This window comes from Anas platyrhynchos, chromosome 1 (genome assembly GCF_047663525.1).
Source record: "Anas platyrhynchos isolate ZD024472 breed Pekin duck chromosome 1, IASCAAS_PekinDuck_T2T, whole genome shotgun sequence".
NCBI lineage: Eukaryota > Metazoa > Chordata > Aves > Anseriformes > Anatidae > Anas > Anas platyrhynchos.
Window position 1 is genome coordinate 46,994,853 of NC_092587.1, and position 22,915 is coordinate 47,017,767.

Genomic DNA, 22,915 nt, shown 5'->3' on the forward strand with positions numbered 1-22,915 from the left:
AGAGAAAGTACTTCATTAATGCAATTGTCTTGAATGTTTATTGGTGGAGCTAAGTTGGTTCTGGACCACAAGATGCTGAATACGAGGGCTATTCTGTCTTACATTGAAAATTGCTCAGAAATCATGTTGTCTCTTACTTTTGTGAGGACACAGGATTTTTACTTGTCTCCCCCTCTATAGTCACAACTATGTGAATTTTTCCTGGTGCTGTGGTCATGTTTATTTTTTGCAAAAGAAAGTAATCCCATCATCCTGCTTTTAGTGGTTACTGCATCTGATGCTCAAGCTTTGTTTTGAATTTGTTGAAATTAATTCTTCAGCACATCGTTAAGAATAGACATACTGCTGGCAAAGAAAGGATCCTAAGAAACAAGCATCCTAAAGAACTAGATTTGCATCTATAGATGAAGGGTGTTGCATTAATAAATCCTTTCACAAAATCCAATTCTGCTGTATCTATTAAAGTATGCCTGAATCACGCAGTTTCTGTTTCTGTTGGCACAAGGATTTCAGCAGGGCCTGTAAGGGAGAGATTTTTCTGTCAGGTTAGTTATGCTGCCTACTTGTACATCTCTGACGGATGTTTGAAAGCAGTTCTTTTAGTAACTTGCAGTAACAGCATAAAGGATTTTGTTTCTATATATTTTTGACAGAGATGACTCGTAATCCTGGCTGACGCAGCTGCATGGGCATGCCTTTCTAATACAGACCAAGTACGAATTGGGTCACTTGCTAAAAAAAAAATCAAAACATTTTTCACTGGTTAGTGACATTTCTGCTCTGTTGCGGGTATTAAAATGTCTGTATGAAATGAGCTTTAGTGCAAGCTCCTTGGCATTAAATTAAACTGCCATAAGCTTCATTTAGAAGGTGGACGTGCGAGTCAGGCTAGCATGGGAATTGACTGGTACCATAAATAGAGAGTGGTGTAATATTATTCTACGCTTGCAGGAAATGTTTAGCAAATTAATTACTCCGATTTAACATTTTTCCATAAAAAAATGGCTTTTTTGATGTGTTTGATCAAAAAGCAAAATATGATGCTTGCAAATACTGAACTAGTGATCTTGAACTGGAGTGCTTGATGCAACTATAGCTGTGGGATGTTGGAAGGAAAAGCAGCGAAGGAACTGGCAAGATAAGAGCGTGAATGATGACCTTATTGCCCTCTGCAAGTACTTGAAAGGAAGGTGTGGGGAGCTGGGGGTCGGCCTCTCCTCACAGGTAACTAGCGATAGGACTAGAGGGAATGGCCTCAAGTTGCGCCAGGGGAGGTTCAGGTTGGAAATGAGGAGACATTTCTGCTCAGAAAGCAGTCAGGCACTGGGACGGGTTGCCCAGGGAGGTGGTGGAGTCACCGTCCCTGGGGGTGTTCAAGGAAAGGTTGGACGTGGTGCTTGGGGACATGGTTTAGTGGGTGATATTGGTGATAGGGGGATGGTTGGACCAGATGGTCTTGGAGGTCTTTTCCAAACTTTATGAGTCTATGACTCTATTAAATGTAAAGTTATATGGTGTCTGATCATATATCTGCTTTGGTTGATGCTTGTACCATCTGATTCAGTACAAATTGTGTCAAACGGTTTGAACGTATAAACGGGTTTCCGACATTGAAGCCGTGAGTACAGCCTCTGCGACCCTCAGGTTCCTGCCGGTCTGTCAGCACAGCGTTACAACCTTCACTGAACAGGTGGAAAAGGACGGGGGAAAAAACGCAGACAGCGGCAGAGGAGCCGAGGGCTGCTGTGGAAGCCGCGGGGCGCTCCCGCCCGCAGCATAGCCTCGCTCCAACGGTCGCCCGCCGCCCTGAGGCGCCGTTAACGGCCGCGGGGGGCGGGGCGAGGCCCTCCCCCTGCCGGGGGGCTCCCTCCGTGCGCAGCCGCGGCGGGGCGGGGGCGGGGCCGCGAACTCTGACCCCCGGCTCGGCAGCCGCCGCCGCCAAATAAAGCCGCCGGAGCGCCGCCGGGCCTGCAGGTGAGGCGCCTCCCCCGGCCGCGCGGTAACGGCCGTTAACGGCCATTAACGGCCGCCGCCCTCCTTCCGCACGGCGCGGTGCTGCCGCTCCCGTCCCGTCCCGCGCCCCCCGACCTTTCACCTACAGGAACCGCTTGTGCCGCCCGCATCCGGGCAGCGCGGCCCCGCGGCGGGGAGAGGCGGCCCCGGGCGGCGGGTGCCGGGCGCTGGGCGCTGCCCCCCGCGGCCCCGCGCAGCCATCTTGTGCGCGCCCGGGCCTGGCCTGGCCTGGCCTGGAGGGGCGGCCCCCGGCGCTGCTCCGTGCCCCGCGACCTCGCTGCGGGCCCGGCGGGGCCCTGAGGCGCAGCCCGGGGCCTCGGGGTGGGGCTGGGGAGGGGGCAGGGGGCGAGCGCTGCGGCCCTGCAGGGGAGGGTTTGTTAGCGGGGTCACCGGCACGGCGCTTGGGAAGAGGAGCGGGGGCTTCGCGTGTGCTGTGCTGGGGAGGCAGTGTGCACCTGCAGGCTCTCGCTTATCTATAACTTCAGATTATTTTTTTTCTATAACAGCATTTTCTGCATGAAAATAACTATAAACATATATAATTTTTTTGCCTGTTAGTCCATGGTGGCCACTTACACCATGAGATGTCCTGCTCCTGCAGAGCAGTTAGCCTGCAGCTTGCTCCTTGCTGTGCAGCTATCCTTGAGGATGCTTGGTTGAGGGAAGTCTTAAAATCTGAAATGCTTGCCTGCTTCTGTCTGTGATTCTTCCTCCAGAAACATTGCAGGTCCTCTTTTGTCACAGGACCAGATGTTTTCACGTGGTGGTGGTCAACTGCGTGTCTGGCAATGTAAGGAGCACAACCAACATCTCCTGATGTAGCCCAGGAATGGGGAGCTCAGCTATGTATACAGGGATAGAGCAGGGTCAGGTTGTTAGCTTGTATGCATTTGTTCTGCTGGCAGAAGTAATAGGTTTCCTCTGTCAGCACTACAGCTGCAGAGGGCATGCATCCGTTCCTCCTTCAGCAGCTATCCTGGCTTAAGCAATCCTTGTAGTAAGCTTTGTCAACTGCAGTTACTTTGGTTCAGACGGGTAGGGGAGCTCTCATGTGAGTATCTGCTTTCACAGAGCAGAGGGAAGGTTAACAGCCACCACGAGAAAGTGGTGAGCAGCAGGGCATGCGTGTGGGGGTGGCCATCTGTGATGGGCACAGCTTTTTTGGTGCACACACAGGCCGTAGCATGCAGCTCGCCAATGACCATGGGGAAAGCTGAATGATACCTAATGGTATGTGGATGTTCTGGTGATACAAAACATCCACATTAAAGTTGTTTTTTTTTTTTTTTTTTTAAATAGTTAAATGAACTATCTGTTTTCTTCAGTGCTGTTTAAATCTGCTTTCAGCATTTTAAACTTGTGCCAATTCATTATTGGTGTAAGGTAAGCTGCCACAAAAGAGAGCTTTATAAGCATGAAAAATGAAGGATAAAATTGCAGAGGCGCAGTTAATCAAATTCTTGTGCTGTCTGTATTCATACCTTTCAGTCATCAGCCTTGTATTCCAGAGATGCTGCTTTAAATTCTACCAACCACAGTCTCAAAGCAACAAAGGATTTATCTTCTGAAGAATTACTCTTCATTTTCAATTCTTGGAGATTAGAAGGACTTGAACGAGTCCCATGTATCTTGTGATAAAGTACTGCAGACTTTGTAAGGAAGGATGAGCCTTTCTGAAAATTGTGGTCTAAAAATTGCCTTTCTGTATCAATACTTAAATTAATTTTCTTGGTTTGTCAGGGCCTTCTGTGGAAGGCTGTTCAGATTTTAACTTGAAATAAATTTCTTCAGCTTGAAATAAATTTCTTCAGCTTGACATCAAGACAGGCTGGGCCAAATTAAGTATTTGACTGCCGTTGTAGGAAGTTAAACCAGTAACTTGAAAAATGCAAAGCACCAAAAGCTAAAGCCAAACCATCTTGTTTTGTCATATTAGCTATAATTAGCAGTTATTTCATTCCGAATAAGTTGAGGTTGCTAATCATAGCTTGGGAGTAAATTTGTGGTGTGAAAACTGTCCCATTTATTTTGGTAATGATTATTCTGGAGTATGAGTAGGACCGTGTAAGTGTCAGCGTGACTAATGCTTTCACTCCTCACTACTTAGTCTGAATGTATTTCCCAGGGCGCTTGACATACGTGTTCATAGGAATTAAAAACAAAAAAAAATTAACAAAATTTAATCCTGTGATTCTGTAGAGTTGATAAAGAAACAGCACAGGAAGAAAGTGATGATATTTATGATATTTACGATATTTATAAAGGGTTGTTTTTGTTTTTTTTCTGAGGCTGTTAACACTGATTTACTGGAAAGATAAATTCAGTATTTTTTTTTCCCGAAGGAAACTTCTGCAGACAGGAACGTGTGTGAGTTGTGAGGGGGGCAGTAAGTGGTAGTACTGCTGAATAGGTTTGCGAGTCCGTTCTGCAGCGTGCCTTCATTTCTCAGCTACCCGTCTGCAGTTGTGTGTGTGCTCCGAGCAGGCATGTCACATCACGTTTCATGACATGCTGCCGTCGCACAGTGATGGCCATGTTTTAAAAGGACTTGTGCTTGCTGTGTGGTGTTGGTGCAGTCCCTGTGTGCCAGGTAGGAGAAGTGACCGGGCCGAAACTAGCCTGGTGAAAGGGGGAAGCACTCAGCCAGATGCACTGCCTGATGGGGTTTCTTGTGCGGCTCCAGCCGTGGAGCCAGCGCGCTTGTTTTTCTTCCTGTGACAGCACTGTGTTTTGCCGGCCTCAGGGAGGTGCAGTCTGTGGTGGGAGGTGTGCCGGGCAGCTTGGCCTGCTGAGATGGCTTTCCTACACCTAGCTCTGCTGCTTGCAGACAGCCCCTCGCCTCCCTTTCTCTGTCCCATGAGCTGCCTGAGCTCTTGGGTGCTTGGGCTGCTTCTGGAGGTGCTGCACAGGCCTGCAAGTGAGGCTGTCCCCTTTGGGTGGCCTAATCTGGAGGAGAGACTCTGCAATCTCCTTAAAATTCAGCCTAGCAATGCTCTTTCCTCCCCCCCTTCTGCTCTAACTCTTGCTTACATGAAAAATTAAACATAGCAATTTTAAAGCTGCAAGAGCAATAATTCTAAATGAATTGCACAGGCATGGCTGCCAGTGCATCTTTTTCTCTATTGCTGTATGCCTTCTAATTATTCCCTTGGGCGTGTACAAGCACCTCATCTTCCCTTGCCTGCAGGTTTGGCTGCTGCAGTTCCTGTGGTTCCGTCTCTTACATATGTGCTCACTAAGACTTGGTGTCTCGCAAATTCAATAAACGCTATCTGACTGGGTGTCAAGAGCCACATAAATATTCCTAGGCTCATCGATGAAGAGAATATTACTCCTTTGAGCCTGCCAACTGTTGTACCATCTTGAGCAATATGGCTTACAGAGTGATAATCCAAGAACAGATCATTTAGGTTTGTGTGTTCATTGAGCTTTTTCACGTATGAAGCATCGAGCAGAGTAGTGTCTTGTGTCTTACAAACGTGTTTGCATTCCTTGGCATAGCTGATGATCCACAGAGCATTGCAGGATACTGCTCCAGAGTTCCACGAACTCTTGTTAAAACAAGTAACAAACCTCCTGGCTCTGCCACATTTAATCACAGAGGGATTAAGTGCTTTCCGTTTTATGTGCAGGTATTTATTAAACAAGTTTGGCATCGGTTGTGCTGAATTCTTAATTAGCATGCGATGGGAAGGGAAGTGAGGCCTAGTTTCCATTTTGAGGTACAGCGCAGCTGTGAGCCCCCATGTGATGACCTGGGCTAGACCAGTATATCCTTAGTTTGTTTTCTGAGGTTTGTTGAAATCATTTCATACTGAAGCAGTATGACTACAGAAAGAGATTAAGTCAGTTTCTTCTAAGAGGGAATTATTAATTATTAACTAGCTTTCCATTCTATTAACATTTTGAGCTTTTCTAAAAAATCACATTGATCTTCCTACAATTCTTTTTAAGGAAGTAAATTTCACAGTACCTTCTGCAGTCATAGCTAGTTAGCATGCCTGTACCTCTAAAGCATCTGCAAAGCTCTCCTGTAACTATTAGTTCAAACACACATCTTATCTTTTACAGGTGTATCTTTCTCAGGTGCATTTGATCCAGAAAAGACCCCTGTCTTAACACCTTCTCTATGGAGAGGTAATGACTCTGTGCATAATGACTCTCTGGAGTCATTACTGCTATCATTATGCATTCAATATATATTTTTAATATATGGAGTCAAACTGGTTTGACAGTGCCAGGAAAATCAGTTAAACTGCTCATATTTTATGAGCATCGTGTTTGCAGCATTAAAACAACTCTGGGTCAGGCTTCTGACCTTTTTTGGGAAGTAATCTGGAGATCTCTGGCCTGAAAGCATTTTTCACGTGCTGTACCTTCATACTGGATGCGGTCTGTTCTCGTTCAGCTGAAGGGTGTTAAAGCAGAATCGAGATAATTTATAGTGGGGCAACTATACCAATAATAAAATGTAATGTAACTGAACAAGAGATGTTAGCATTTGTATTAACTGGAGAGTCCAAACATCAAAAAATAATCTTACTGCAGTTGCTTTTGAAGTCCTTAATCTGCCCTGGTATAATATTTTGGCATGCTATTAGTCAGAAACTTCCTGCTAAGATAATTAAGGTCATGTAACTTCTGTCCCAGGAGAAGGATAAGAGTTACCCTTTGATGTCTTCTGGGTGTAGCTGTACCAGCAGAGGGATTAGAGGCTGTCAGAGCTACTGCCTGTTCTCATGGGAGTGTTTCCTACCCATTTTTGTAGGAGTAAGCCAAAAGCAAGCAGTTTAAATGATTCTTTCCTGAGTTATTTTGACTAGATAATCGAGAAAACTACGGCACATACGAGCTGAGAAAATGGAGGAGAGTTGTTGAGTTTTAGTGCAAGATAATGAAAATCTTCCACTGGTGCCATGGCTCATGGAGTGCTTACCTAAAGTCACGATGGAAAAGCATGGGTTGTGATGCCAGCTTCAGTGCTGACAAGTTTGGGCTAACACTGAAGACAGTGATGTGTTCAAAAATAATTTTGATTCTTCCTGCCAGGAAGGCTTGCCAGATTATTTACTAGGGCGTAAACTAATAATATTTCTGTAGGATTTATACACAGAAAGAGATTAAAGTTGCATTTCATTTGTGAGTCTGAAGATTAGAGAGATGCAATAAATGCCATGTAACTAATAGAAAAGTGGTCTGATGCCTGTCTTCTGTCAAAACGCCTGCTTTTAGAGGCGTTAATAAATGGGGCTGGTGGACTGAGATTTTTAAAAGTAAATAGTTGGCTATATTATCTCTCTCTGGGTTACTTTCCTACATTTTTGGAAGTGCTTCCCTCTTTGGTTTTAATTATATGGAAAATACAAGCACTAGAAAAATAATTTCAAAAACAAATACAAGGGTTTTACTTGTAAGGTAGATTTCATCATTATAAAGTACAGCTGCTAATACCCGTGTTACTCTGTACCTAGGTGAAGAGAAGAGCCTTCCTGTGTTGGGTATCTACCCTTAAGCAAATGATTTGTCTCTGGCCTCAGAAATTTACCACTAATGCCAAATGTGCAAACAGATCATCATAGGCTGAGGGTACAAAAAGAAAGAAAGAAGAGGGCATTGAAGAGAGGCAGTGATCTAGTCATGTTGACAGTCCAAATGTCAGTTTTCCTTAAGCAACACATCTCCTTTAAGGAAAACTGAAGGAAGGTTATGTATTTGTTTCATTGAGTTTTAAACTGTTTCCAATCCTAATGCTAGATCTGTAAGAAGTTACAAGAGGTCATTTGGGAGCTTCAGTGGAGAAGTTATTGTTTAAATAAATGGTCGTGGGGCAAAGCATTTCCTACCATTTCTCTTTATACCTTGAAGGTATAAATTGAAAAATGAAGGCAAGAATCCCAAGTCTGATGTGAAAAAGGGAAAGCAGTAGAGCATTGAGGCAGTAACTGCAATATTCAGCTGTTGACTCACTAGTTGAATCAGTGAGTAAAGAAAATAATTTTTTGCAAGGATGTTCAGAAGGAGATATCAATGAGGTAAAAAGTAATTGGTCGCTGCTTGCAAGCAGCTTTAGTGTTTGATGTATTGGCAGGAGTCTTGGCTCTACTCCTTCCGCCTCTTCGAGTAATGCTATTAGTTTGCAGTTCACTTTTGGTTATATTTAATTAAGGGACATTTTAAAGAGGATTCAAGAAGTATTTGCAGCTCTTTTTGTTGAGTTCTCTAATCTCTTAGAATTCTAGATCTCACCTTTCCTAGTTAGGTTGCTCATCACATTTATATTTCCTTCCTAAAGCTGGCTTTAACTGGTGTCTGGATAAAGTTTGGTTTATCTTGATCTGTCTTGTTCCCTTTGCAAAACACACTCAGTCAAGAACCCATCAATTACTTGAATCAATTTACTTTTCTATATGAATAATAAAAAACATTTCTCATGTGCTGCCTGATGTGTGCTTTGAAAGTGTGTGGCATAACTTGGACAAGAATGGAAGAAAGTATCTTTGAAATCAGGAGGATTTATATTAGATGAAAATACCTTGGATTTTATTTCCAGTTACTGAAGATCGAATCTCAGACTGAGAGATGTCTTTTGAATCTTCTGTACTGGAAAATTAAAATTTTGTATTAAGTCCTTAAGTCCTTAAAGAACATGCCCCAGTTTTGGATAGCTCTGAGTTTAGAATATTTGTTATTTTACATGAATCAGTTCAGCCTGCATTGTTGGCTGGAGCAATTCCAGAAAAGCTTTTAAAAGGATGAAAACTGTCCTAATCTTGTAAGTTCATATAATAAAAGGAAAAACAGCTAAAGTGTTTTTTCTGTTCAGTTGCTTGCAGGGATCTCTAAAGAGTGACTGTGCACACCTGATGTGAAGTATACCATAGGTACCTTAGGTAAGCGGAAGATGAAGTACAAAGCACTTTACATCTGACCCAACTTCAGTTTAGGACTTGTTGGTAGCTGATTCTCCGTGACCTGTCCCGACTCCCCTGTCTCGAGTGTCAGGAGGCACAGCCTACCAGGTGGTTACTGATCAAAGAGGTAGTCTTGCAGCTCTGCAGCGCTGGGAATGGAGTGTGTCTGACTCCACACTGAGCTGCATGGGGCAGCTGAGCAGGCCAGAGGCAAAGGGTACGGTTTCACAGTGCAGATGAACTGAATTAACAGCTCTCTGCCACGGAAAGTGGGAAGGGAGTTCTTCCTCCTTCCTCATCTTCCCTTTTTCTCCCTCTCCTGACTACTAACCACGTGTTCTCTTGCCTGCTGTGGGACGAATCTGAATGCAAACTAAATTAGTTCAGTGTGCTTGCATAACAGATGTTCGGTGCTTTTCTGCTGTTTTTCTGTCTTTTTAATGAGTTGAATTGCCTTACCACAGTCAGCAATGCCAGACCTTGGTCAGGACCTTTCCCTTGGGAGAGCTGAAATTCTGTTCAAACTGCCTTTGAAACTATACCTGGACTCCACAAATAAAGAGGCTTCTGCCAGTCCAGTTCTTTAAATGGACTGCTCAGAGCATTAGGTGTATACCTGTCTGTAAGCACAAGCAAGAGATTAAATAAAGCAAAAATGGGGCAAGGGGATAGGAATGGGTTTCAGCTAGCAATTTTCCCAGTCGTGCTGTGACATCAAATGGGGCCTGACAGCTCATAATTTAAGCACTGAAGCTTGTGGACTTTTCGCTAGTGTAGATGCTCTTCAGAATAAAGTCATGTAGTTCATTGGAGGTGATTTAAGATGTTTCGGCACAGAAAACAATTGTTAGAAGTACTGGATGGGTCAGTTAGGTCCCTTGTGGTTAGGATCACTAAGCTGGGCGGGAGGAGGGCTGACAAGACAAAACAGAAACCAACCCCAAAGCACCCATTGCTAAATAATTCTGCAGCTTAAAATGGTGAGTATCAAAATACAAGCATAGATTATTCTGTCAGTTCTCAAAAATACTCCTTAATTTCACATTTTAAAAAAAGGAATAATTCTGGAAAATGTATCACTTTTTCATTGTATGTAATTAAAGATGCATCGATTATACAGGGTGTTTGCAGTGCAGGAGTTTGTACACCAGTGTGAGCCATAGCTTGACTTACGTCACATCAGGTAAGTGAGGGAGGAACCTGATTTTCATTAGCTTATGTTGTAGCACGTAGTTGAGGGTGACACTTGGCAATCATGCTTTTTTCTTAAAGTCCAGCTCCTCTGGCCAAAATTAAGAGTCTGTTCTGAAGAGCTGTGATACATAATCAAGGACATCAGTGCAACTCCTGACAAAGTACTGTAGCTCTCATCCCACCTGTAATACACAGATGGACAAAGTACAGCTGAACAGTTGCTGAGCATTGCTGTCTGCTGCATGGTGTTTTAACACAAACTTCAGGAAAATGCATTACTCTTCGGTCATTCAGTGAATTCAGAAGCAGCTCATCCACGTGTACACTTGAAGTGAGGAGGTGAGATGGAGGATTAATTCGCTACGGAATTCATCCATTTTAGGCAGTCCTCGATTGTTTACAGGCTTGTTTCTAGCACAGAAGTTTAAAAATACAGTGTTACAACAACATAAATGCACCAGTACATTTACTCCTGTAATAGGACTGTCTTTAACTTTGAGCTTTGGAACTGTATAATTTGCAACTCACAGCAATTAGTTTAACAGCTTTTCCATAACTGATGTAGCATTTATAAATCAAGCACTTGACAATTCTGCAGTATACCCTCAGAAACACACGATCACAAGCTCAATACTTTCAGAGACTGAATTTGCGATGAAATAAGTGTAATAAGTGGCTTTACCAGTAGGATGGTGCTTCATGCTGGAAAACTCATTTATGTATTTTTTTTTCGTATTTAGCAATGGCTTTGAATGACAAAATGTCAACATAAAAATGTTATCAGCTAATAAACCATTCTTCTTGCTCAAGTGACAGGTTTTCTAAAAGAACAAGTTCAAGAGGATGATTGTTGCATCAAAAGAGGCTTCAAATTGTTGAGTTCTTACAAGTGCATGAAAATGCAGAAAAAGTATACTCTACCAATGCATAAATTATAGTTGTAAATACTAATTTAAAAAAAACTATTTCATAGCTCTTTCATGATGTAAGTTATCACTTGGTACTAATTTGAAATGTATCTAGAAATGAACCCTCTTAGTGTGTTGAGGATTTTTTATAATTGTGAAGATATGCCAAGAATATAAAAAAAAATACATGCACATGTATGCACGCACCTCCTGCTGTTGCAATTGTAGCTGTCATATTTTCATGTAACATTTTCTAGGCAGCTGCTCCCTGTGTATGGATTATAACCACTATGTGTCAAAGGTGGTTTACTTGATGTTTTTACTGATTACCTATGTACATTTCAGGGCTGTTATCTGCTCTAAGTTGTCAAGAGCCACCCCTCATTCCTGCAGGCCAGAATAGTTGCAGTGAAGTCCTTCTCTTTCTCCTGGCTTGGCTAGCAGCAAGGGGTTCCTGCTATAAACCTTTGAGGTTTAGCTACTGTTTTGTGGACTTACCCATGGCCACAGATTCTTTGAGGTCTGTCTGTTCTGCTGTGGACTTATTAGCAGGCCACAGCCTCTTCAGAGGTGTGTCTGCTGCTGTATAGATTTATCCACAGCCACAATCACCTCCAGGTGTACCTGCCCTGGTGCAGCCTTTTCCATTGCCCACAGCCCCGTCAGACACCTGCTGTGTTGTGCTCTTATTCACGGCCACAGCCGCTTCGAGGTATTGTGGCATGGCCTTGTTCGCGGACATGGAGACTACAAGGTGTGCCTGCTGCAGCACGGACTCCTCCATGGCCACAGATTCCTCAAGGTGTACTTTGCTCTGGAGTGGACTTAGCTGTGGCCACAGATGCCTCAGGGTGTATGTACTCCATGTGGATTCATTCACAGGTCACAGCCCCTCTGACTTGCCTTCAGTTCAGAGTTCCAGCCTGTCCACTGCAGCAGCAAACCAAAATGATAAGGAGCAGAGCAAATGGCAGAAGGAAAAGCGGACACTAATAAGCACTGGATTCTGGCATACAGGAAGGCAAGCAGGCCCCATAGCAAGCACAGGAGTCTGCCAATTAGCAGCCTAACAGCTGTAACATGTATAAATTTGATCTAGCACACTCCACACTGAAATCATATCTGTCAATCATCTCAAACCCTTTGGGCCCCACATTGGGTGCCAAAAAGGACTGTTGTGTTGTGGTTTAGCCCCAGCAGGCAGCTCAGCCCCACACAGCTGCTCGCTCACTGTCCCTTGGTGGGATGGGGGAGAGAATCGGGACGGTAAAAGTGCGAGAACTCATGGGTTGAGATCAGGACAGTTCAGTGGGTAAAGCAGAAGCCGTGCACAAGCAAAGCAAACCAAGGAACCCATTCGCTGCTTCCCATCGGCCGGCAGGTGCTCAGCCACTTCCAGGCAAGCAGGGCTCGTCACGCAGAGCGGTTCCTTGGGAAGACAAACACCATCACTGCCAGCATCCCCCCTTCCTCCTTCTCTACCCCAGCTCTATTGCTGAGCATGATGCCACACAGTGTGGGACACCCCTCTGGTCAGCCTGGGCCAGCTGTCCTGGCTGTGTCCCCTCCCAGCCCCTCACTGGCAGGGCAGCGCGAGGAGCAGGAACAGCCTTGGCTTTGTGCGAGCACTGCTCTGCAACGACTGAAACCATCCCTGTGTTATCACCACTATTCTCATCAAAAATCCCAAACACAGCACTGTGTGAGCCTCTATGAAGAAAAATAACTCTATCCTAGCCGAAACAGTGACAGGTGCATGTAGGATTTATACTTCAAGCTCATAGCTGGTGAATTTGTGAGTATGATCAAGAATTTATGTAGTTTCAAGAAAAGTTTCCTCCTTATTTTTGCAATATTTATAAAATCACTTGTTGGTAAAAGAATATATGGATGTGGTGTTTTTTTTTAGATGTACTATAAGATGTACGAGGAAGCATTAATGTTAAAACCAGCATTCTTAAAAGCTGTCCTTGTGTGGTGGTTGAGACCCTTAATTATGGACACTTAAGAGTTTGTTAGGCTTTATTTATTTACTTATTTTTTTCTGAGAGCTGTACTGTTTGCAAGTCATTCTCTAAAGATTATAGTTGTTGAGAAAAACCTTCTTCAAAGTTTTGAATGGACACATGACATTCCTGAAGTCTAGAAAAAGCTGGGTTTGAAAACTCTTGTAAGCACAGATTTCTCTTTCTTCGTTCTGAAGAATCACATCACAAATAAAATCTTTTGGACCATTAAAATTCTTCTGAGTGGGAAAAGATAGCAGCATCAGTTGTGTAAGGAACAGTAACATAGTCAGGCTCTTAATGTCTATTGTAATTTCATTAGTTTTATGTTTAAAAACCATCACCTTTAAAGCAGTTTGGTTTTTAAACAATTTGTCAAAGGATTTTCTTACCACTGTCCCTTGGCTTTTCTTCAATTTTGCTCATTGTTAGGGCGTTTAGACTGTACTGCTACAGTTGAGTGCATCGTGGTGGTTGTGATTGCATAACACACGATTCTATTCCAAATTACTTCCTACTTTTTTATCATCTGCAAATTAGAATTCCTGCCAAAATAACCCATCAAGACAGAATCTCTTTTAGAGAACCTCTTCTCCTGCTCTTAAAACAGAGTACATGTATACTTCTGTTGCTTATAGTGCCAGGAATAAAGGAAGCCTATGGCTAATTATGGATTTGAGGGAGCTGAGTATTTTCAATATTTTATTAGCTCTGTTTGACAACACTGAATTAATAATGTAAAAATACCTCTCTCTTACAGCCTTTCATCCTCCTCACAAGAGAGGGATCCTGTTACAGACAGGTGTTAGCACCTGTACAGAATTGTGTTGTAACTTATGCAAACTCTCGCCATGCTCTTGGTATTTGACAGTATGGCCAAAAACATAAAGTCCACGCTTCACATTATCTGAGGTGACATACATTTAAATAGAGACATCCACACCAAATCATCACCTTTGCTTATCAAGTATTTCAAATGCTCTCTTCTTGGAACTCAGTCAACAAAGAGAAATTGATAGGAACTCCTGCCACCCTCCCAAAGAGTTTGCTACCCCGAAGACGTGTCTTTTTCAGGATCCAGTCAACACCTCTTATGTTAAATACAGCCTCTAACGCTAGTGGGAGTTCTCCTCCTCACAAGTACATAGCATTTTGCATATACATAGCTCAGTAATTAAGCTGCTTGTTCAGAGCCTGCAGCAGTGGTGGTTTAACACCAGTAGGTAGCTAAGACCACAGCACCACTCTGTAGCTCCCCCTCCTCAAAAACACACGGGAAGAAAATATGAAGAAAGCTCATGGGTGAAGATAAGGACAGGGAGATCGCTCACTGGTTATTGTCACAAGCAAAACGTACTGGAGCACTGAGAACTAAAGCAAACTGAAAACACCTTCCTCCCCAACCCCTGCTCCTGTGGGGGCTCTCCATGGGCCGCAGCCTCCTCCAGGCCACATCCACTTGCTCCACTGGGGGCTCCTCCACCCCTGGGGGGGCTGCAGCGTGGAGATCTGCTCCATGTGGGACCCATGGGCTGCAGGGGGACAGCCTGCTCCACCAGGGGCCTCTCCACAGACTGCAGCAGAACTTAAGCTCTGAGGCCTAGAGCACTTCCTGCCCTCCTTCTGCACTGGCCTTGGGGGCTGCAGGACTGCTTCTCATTCCTCTCTGTCCCCACTGCTGTAGCACAGCAATTTTTTCCTTTTCTTAAATCTGCTGTCAGAGGTGCATCCAGCATGGCTCACTGGCTCAGCTTTGGAGCCGTCTGGAGCTGGCTGTTATGTGACATGGGGCAGCTGCTGGGCTCTGCTCAGCTGAGGTAAGCTCAGCAGTATGGCTCATGCCAGAGCAGTTTCCAGCAGCTGGTCTGGGGCTCCTTGGGGGGCTCCATCGTAGGGCTGGCCGTGGGCACTGGCAGCCAGACCCCTCAGGTGAGGGGAGCAGATTGCAGAGCTTGAGGCAGTCATGGTCCTGACACACGAGGGATAAGCTTATGGTTCTGGTCTGTATTCAGCTGAACTGTAAAGTCCAACATTAAAGTTGATTTTAAGGATATTAGTGACTGAAGAGAATAAAAATTTGTTCTCTTTGCATTGTATAGAGTGAAAAATAGCTCCTGCAACATTGAATAATTGGTGATCGTTTGATAAAGATATTACAGTGCTTTCATAGTTACGTTCTCCTTTGAACCAAGATGACAGACTTCTCACCACTTTCAGCAGTGTTGTATCATGCTTGATTCAGGTTCCCAGAATCTTAAGAGTATTTCTTCTATGCATATGAAGGTAGTGAGCATGGTCAACTGAAGTTTGCAACACAGAGAATGATTAGAGTTCTTCATTATTTGTTAATCTGTTAATTTCAGATTTCATAAAATAGAACTTTTCTGCATATACAAGCTCCAGGGCAGGTACCTCTGTAACACTGTAAAGTAAACCCAGCAAATGTTTGTATTAAGAAGTAATACTGAAGCTGCAAAACTGTGGAACAAAACTTAGGTTCTGAGCAAAGATGAGCTACTGTTTAGTTCTATGTTGGGACTTGAAAAAGTCATTATCTATTAAATGGAAGAATGACACCTAAAAAAGTCAGTGCAGAAGAGTATTTCAATAGGAGGGTTAGCTGTAAATATACTCACATCTGAAACTTTATAAATGCAGTGCTTTCCTTGCCTTGTTTTTAAAAATACCTTTGACTATTACAGTTCTCATGATTGTGAAGCATTATCCTTGCTAGAATAAAAGGAGTAGGGCAAGAAGATAGATCTCTGTCAGTCTCCTGATCCTACAGTACTTTATGTAACTTGAGCACTAGGAGTCTCTGCTAGACCACTTCACCATCCTAAGTGTTGCCTTTTTTGTCCTTGGGGATGTATGTTGCTTCTTTTCATCCTCTGTTTCTTGTTTCTTCACCAGGCTCATCCATAGGATCGAAAAATAAAAAACTCCAAGGCACATCTCACAATTCATAGAGCTGCGGGAAGATATGGGAGACTTCGGATGGCTTAAGTGGATGTAAATTCTCTTGCTGTGGAAAACGGTGACCCTCCAATTTCACTCCACCACTGATGCTGGAGTAGCATTTGTATGGTAATGTAACAAGTCAAGTCATTCATCAGGCTGCAAACTAACACAGAATAAAATAAAACTTTGTTGCTGGCTGTAAAGTCACAGATGCACCAGTGCTGGCAGCAGGGGGAGGCAGGAAGCTCAGGCCAAGAGGTAGTTAGGGCTAGCCCTTTTGGTGACAGAAAGGATTTGCAGAGGCCAGTAATGAGTCTGTGACATTAAAAAGAAAAGACCTTGCCACCTTGTCAAGACAGTGGACAAAGTAATCACAGAGGTTTGGAGATAACAGATCTCTCTGTTTTATATTTACTGAGTTAGTGAGAAAAATATTAATGTGTTGCTAAGTTAACTTAAAGTAATTGTATGACAGAGAACATTAAGGAGAATCTTTAATTATAATTTTGAAGTGCCACAGATACAATAGGTAGGATTTTTTTCTTACTTAGTCAATTTCTGTAAAATTTATTTTTCCAGATATTGCTTTCTGTGCAGGTTCATTATGACTACAATTTTTTTTACAAACAATAAATTAAGCTTTCACTCTGCAGTGTAGTTGATTTCCATGTGCTGCTGATCTGGTGCACCAGCTGTAGCAGTAATTAGTATTCAGTATTCTTGTTGGAACATGCAAATCCTGCAGGCCAGAACATGAAGAGCTACAGAAAAGCATTAAGAAAACTTAAAGTAACCGTAGGCTCTGTTGGTAGATATGACAAAAATTGAGAGTGTCATAAATCATGCTTTGTTACGGGAAGGATTATAGACCTAGCTTTTCTGATGGGAAAATGATATTGATGTAATCGAATTTCCTTCAGGAAAACAATGCAGAGAATGCTATAGACAATGACTGTAGAATGGAAAATCTTACTGCAATCTCAAAAGGCTAACATAGGAGCAAATGTATTTTCCACTTGTACTTAACCTTTGTAATTGCTATTGGTGGATAAAATTCATTTAAACTGTTCAAGATAAGCTTTCTTGTGCATAGCTATTTAAACTAGACACTCGGTGAAATAGAACTTTAAAAGAAGGTAATCTTGAATTGTGTCCTTGAAAACACCTGCACAGTGGACCTCCACCGAGGTAGTCAAAAGATTCTTCGCTTAGTTAAGAGGGAAAAATTAATATTCAAACCAAACTGCTTTCAAAATATTTTGATTTTTTTTTCCTAATTGCAATCAACTCTTATTGTTCCCATAACTAAGAAATTAGTACATTTTTGAATTGTAGAATATTCCAGGTAGGAACAGGCCTCAGGAGGTGTCTATTCCAAACCCCCACTCAAACCAGGGTCAGCTATGAAATCAGAATTTCAGATTTTTATTTGCTCTTAATTTTCTACTCTGAATTTTTGGTAAAATATTGTTATATGTGTAACAGTTCTGGTATGTCAAATTGTCACAAAACAGTACATTCTTCATCTGAAATAATTCTGCAAACGGTCCATCTGTCCTACCCAAAAGTGTGTCTTTATTACTAATTGGTTCTCTAATTTGCTTTTAAGACTTTTTTTTTTTAATTAAATTGTACTAATTTCTGGTGCAGTGTGCATAAGCAGTGCAATATTTTGTTGCTAGTATTTTATGTAAAGGAAGAAAACATCTGATAGTGTTAGCTGACTTGAAAATCTTTAAATAGTGATTGTGCTGCAGCTCACAGTATGTAGAAGTAGGTTAACAGAGTACTACTGCAAAGGTGTTGCTAGGTATTAGATCTTCTGAGGAGATAAAGCTTTTCAATATAAGCATCATTCTCATGTTTTTTGTGTACGTCTGTCATCTTTTGCTTTAATTTAACTAACAATGCTAGCAGGAGAATAAGAATTGCCTACAGGGACCAAATGTTTCTGTACTCTTCCCATCCACATCATATACTTCCAAGTACTACAGTTCTTACCTTAATCAAAAGATACCTCTCTTTCCAATTAGAAGAGCAGAATGGAAGGCCTGTCTGGATGCCTACCTGGGCAGCCTGCTCTAAGGAACCTGCTTTGGCAGGGGGTTGGACCCGATGATCTTTCAAGGTCCCTTCCAACCCCTAAAATTCTGTGATTCTGTGACTCCAAAATGATTTACATTTTTATTTGTAAAATTGATTGAGAAAGGTTAGAGATCACTGGGGTAGGAGACAGTTCCCAGAAGTTCTAGGAGGGTAAAAGTGAAAATCAGTTGATTTTATTTACTATATATACAGTTTTTCTACATATATAACCGCTTTCATCAACACTTTTCATATGGTTAAACAACACTATTCCTGCACATAAAATAAATAAATCTGTGTTGTGTAAAAAATTCCTTTATACTGGCACCATTTATTAATATGTTCATACAGCAGTATATATGTTGGTATTAAACATCTTCATCCTTCTGTCTACTGTATAACCCAAGCATATTGCATATTTGAAGCACAGTAAATTGTGTACGTAGAGAAATCCTTTAAGAGTACTTGTATACAGATTTGTATAAGATAGTGTTTTTATTACAGCTTTTTTTCAGAAAAGTAAGTATAGTGCTTCATAATTTGTTTCTGTTCCTTTACAGACTGCCTGGCAAGTATTTCTGTCTAGATACCCAAACAAACAAACAAGGCATACATCTGAATATTTAATCCTGCTTTAAGGCAGTGTCTGTAAAATCATACAGAATTCTTCTCATGAGGATTTGGATTTCTTACTACAGTATTGATGGCTAACCAACATCTGTTTTTAGGAATAAATATTTTTTGCCTCCCAAGTAGGGCCTCATACTAATTACAAAATTGACCTTCAAGTGCTCCTGTTATACTAAAGGATTAGTATGCATTCAGAAGAAGTTATGGGTTTTGCCCTTGCTTTGCATCAACAAAATTCCAGTTTTTAAGATGTTAATTATGTCCCTGCTGATGGCAGGGCCAATTAGACACTTTTATTCTCACAGGGAGTTTATTATTTTGTTGCTCTTTGTGAAAGCAGCAGGAGAAAAACACATCTCTGTGAGTTGAGTATAAAGATAAAGAAGTTTGCAAATAGAAAATAAATTACTAATTGTATAGTATAATTGAGCTTTAAATTCTGCAGGGATGTCACCTTCAGACAATTAGGAATGTGCTTCACTTACCTGGAATATATTTTCCCCAAGATACTTTTACTATTAGAGATGTTAAGCATCTTATTTCTTTTTTTTTTTTGACAGGAAATTCTGGTGATTAAAGATCATGGCAACCATAGAGGAACTGGCCCATCAAATTATTGAGCAGCAAATGGGAGAGGTACATACATTTTGAGAAATATTTAAGAAACTTTGAATATTAAAATGTACAGACTAATAAGTAAAAACCAAAGTTACAAGAGAAAATAAGTTTTAGTATACCCAAAGCTTCAGGAAACCCTCCCATGGAAGGCTAGAAGATCTTACTGTGTCCATCTTAAAGTTATACAGCAAAATCTTTCTTGGCCAAAGTTTACCCCAAAGAAATGAAGCTAAAGAAAATCTAGCAGTGTTTCCAGTAAGTAACTAGCTGTTCAGCTGTGCCTTTTGGGCCTATAGGGGTCTGCAGAGAGCTGTCTGGTTGAGCAAATTGCTTTGCTCACTTTTCACTTACAACACGTACAGTCAAGGGAGTTGTCATTGCATAGCTTCTACTTTCCAACTAAGCAATTGCTTCACTTGTCATTTGTTTTTTTAAGTAAAGGTTTGTCATGCTCATCACTATAAAATATTTGTTGGTGTTTTGTGTATGTCAGGGGGAAGATCGAATTCTTGTTTCTGCAGACTTTGTTTTTCTTGTTTTTTTTTTTTGTACACCACTGTACAGAATCTGTGTGCTGCAGCTAGACAGCTTCCAGAGATGCACAGATAGTTTGCAAGTGTGGCTAACTGTATACATACATGCTTATCTAGAATTTCCATCAGTAGCACTTCTCTAATAAGATAGGAGCAGAACAATTATATTTTTAGCTTGAAATATTCACACTCAGTTTCTTGTCAATATCGAATTACTTTTGTCAATATCTTTTTTTGTCATTATATTTTGTCAATATAGAATGACTTTTCAAGTAGTTTTTGTTCCTCTCCATCATGAATTGAAGTAGAAAGGCTGGGGGGCAGGATGGTTAATCTATCCTGTATAAATTCTTGTGGGTTTTGTTATTGTAGCATCTGAGAATTGCTAAGGCTATCTCCAAGGCTATGAGTGGTGTATGTGGTGTATCAGTTTTTCTTTCTCTCTGCGTTCACAGGTGGGAATGGTGTATCTAGCATAGTTTCATTTTGTTAATATAATAAAAAGGCCTAAGTAGGGCTGTGTTTCCTGTTTCTTTGTTTGGAAACTGTGCATTAGTCAAAGCTAGATGATGCGTGTGCCACTTGGAAAAGAGGATGATGAGTTCAAATGACAGTGTTAGCCTCTGTGAGAGTTGTTCTCAATTTCATAATGTGATTTCCATGAGACAGTGAGCTTATCTGGTGTCTCACTGCAATGGGAAAGGGAAGGTCATTTTTCTGTTTCTTTGTAATCAGATAAGTCAGTTTCTTCACCAGCCAATACAAATGGAAGTTTTTCTGCTGAGTTAATGAGCTGAGTAGGATCAGAGAAGCTTGAAGCCTAAAGGAGATGACTGGTAGCCAGAAGAAGAGAGGCAGAGGAAGAAGCTGAGGAAGTGGGATACTGCTGCATCTGTATGCATGGAGCTGTTGGCTTGTTTCTTTCTTTATGAAACTGCAGCCTTGCAGTTTTCATAGAGATCCTTCTGTCAACATGTAGGTTAGGATTTGTCCTTTAGTGGTTTTAGTGTTTTACTGTGCCTGCGATTGTCATTTCTTATTTGGCAATGGTGTGGCTTAAGCATTCCCCAGTCCTCACTTAGCCACTTAGTCTCGTGCTATGATAGTCTTGTTCACGTGAGTTCTCTTTGTCATTGTGTGGTAGACAAAACTGGAAAAAAAAAAAATATATATGGCATAGTGGAGGACTCTTTTTCCTCTGGGCTGTGGTCAGTCTGCTTATCTGGTACAAGGTGCAGCCCAGTCTGGCACAAAGCAGATGTGGTTAAAAGAACTAAAAAGAATAACCTAGAGCTGCGCAAGGTGGGATTGCATAAGTGAAAATTACTGTCAAAGAAGCACACTGCCTGAAAGGTGGGGTCAGCAAGGAAAGTCAGTCTTACAGGGGCCTTCATGTAGTATTTCACATCCCTTCTCACTATTGATCTACAAGCTGTAATCAGCTTGGTGATGTGCATGCTGGATATGAGCTTTGAAAACCATATGGCAAGCTCTATGGAACTTCAGTCTTTTAGCTAGCATTTGTAATTCTCTGAAATGAATGAATAGTTTAAATTGAATTTACAAGAAAAATTTATATGAGTAGAGCATGAAAAGAAAAACAACAGGTGTGCCCATTCTGAAGAAAATGTAAAGTGCTCCTATGTTTTATTGCAATATAATAGTCAGGAGAGTTCTAATGGAGTGTTCTGATTTCTTTGTAATGTTAATCCTTGATATGGAACATTTCAAAATACAAAATTATCACAAATGATTTTATGATTGTTTTCACAAAAATGTGTTTTTGCCAATTTGGGACTTTCTTTTTTTTTGGCATAAAACCAAAACATTAAAAAAAGAATGTATAGCCTTGCCTAAGTGGAGCATTGTGCAATGTTTATCTTTTCATGCTTCTCATCAGATTTTGCTAAGTGTGAGATAATTCATATTTCTACATGAGAGTCATATTACTTAATTCACGTAGGGAATTTGTCAAGAACCCACAACAATCTTCTTTCTTTTATCTGTGGTTCCGTACACTAGATATGTGGCAGTTTCTTTCCACAAATCTGCCAAGTACCAGCAACAGAGGAAAGTTACACATTTTTCTAAACAGAATCTATCATATGCAAACAAAATATATTTTTAAACAAATTTTAAACAAAACTGCAATAAAAACCTTTATTCTATATAGAAGCAAAACTGTCAAGCTGACAATATTTTGTGGGGATGATGAGCAGTTTTACTTTATATCACATGTAGATTGCAACACTGTGTAAGTGTAAAGCAGTCCTGGAACACATAGCTTATTTTGTGCAGTTAATACAAGTTCACATAAAAATCTGATTGCCTGTAAGTCACCCATCGTGCATGTCATTTGAAAGAGTAATGCAGAATTTCTGTGCTTGAAAGTACCTCCTTCAAACTTTTAATCTTGATGTACAATTAACTCTTCTTTCTCCTTTACTTAAGCAAAGTGAATGAATTGTTTAACTACTAAAACTGTTCACATTCTTGAAAAATCCAGTATTTTTAGAAAGCAGTGTTCCAAATGTCTTCGTTTGACAACCATTTCTTTTGATGGTGCAGGCAGCTTTAGTAGCACCCCCTCCCTCCAGTGGCTTAATCCCGCTGTCTCATTTATTCTGATGCATTTGCTTCTGAGCATTGTGGTAATCTGGACTGAAGGCTTGACCTATGCTAATAACAGCCTATGTTTCTCTTTTGCTGGACTATGTTTTGACCTGCATCAATATCCTATTCCAGATCACTGGATGACTAAACAACCAGGTTTACCTACCAAGCTGAAGGGACAGAATCAAGTAGGTTGTAAGAGCTGAGGCTGGTGCCAAAAGTAATGCAGTTTGGGGTGAAGTTGCAAAAGCAGGTTAGGTTGACTGGAATTTGTATTTCTGCTGTAAGGGAAAGTCTTCCCTAGCACTCCTTCCTCCTTCTCTTGCTCACCTCCAGCTGTGTCTTCTTGCCTTTCTTGTGCTGGCATTACCACTTACATGGTAGTGTGGTTGCAAAGTCAGGAGGAAGAAAAAAGCTCTCAACCAGTCATGAAACATTATGGC

At 41.5% G+C, this 22,915-nt stretch overlaps 1 protein-coding gene across 12 annotated transcripts in view; it reads left to right on the forward strand.

Annotated features, from left to right (window-relative positions):
• The first annotated feature begins 1,820 nt into the window (after positions 1-1,820).
• Positions 1,821-22,915, forward strand: part of NR2C1 (nuclear receptor subfamily 2 group C member 1) — a 47,339-nt gene continuing 26,244 nt past the window's right edge. For 2 of the 12 annotated variants that reach the window (XM_038181449.2, XM_072036444.1), the window contains exons 1-3: positions 1,821-1,974; positions 15,946-16,119; positions 19,269-19,344. In XM_038181449.2, the coding sequence (XP_038037377.1) occupies positions 19,291-19,344 (54 nt within the window). In that variant the 5' untranslated portion in view covers positions 1,821-1,974; positions 15,946-16,119; positions 19,269-19,290. Of the gene's footprint in view, positions 1,975-2,372; positions 2,804-8,836; positions 8,904-15,945; positions 16,120-19,268; positions 19,345-19,424; positions 19,582-22,597; positions 22,661-22,915 lie in introns of those variants that run through there. The other 10 variants (XM_038181459.2, XM_038181468.2, XM_038181458.2 and 7 more) reach the window with 7 other exon arrangements.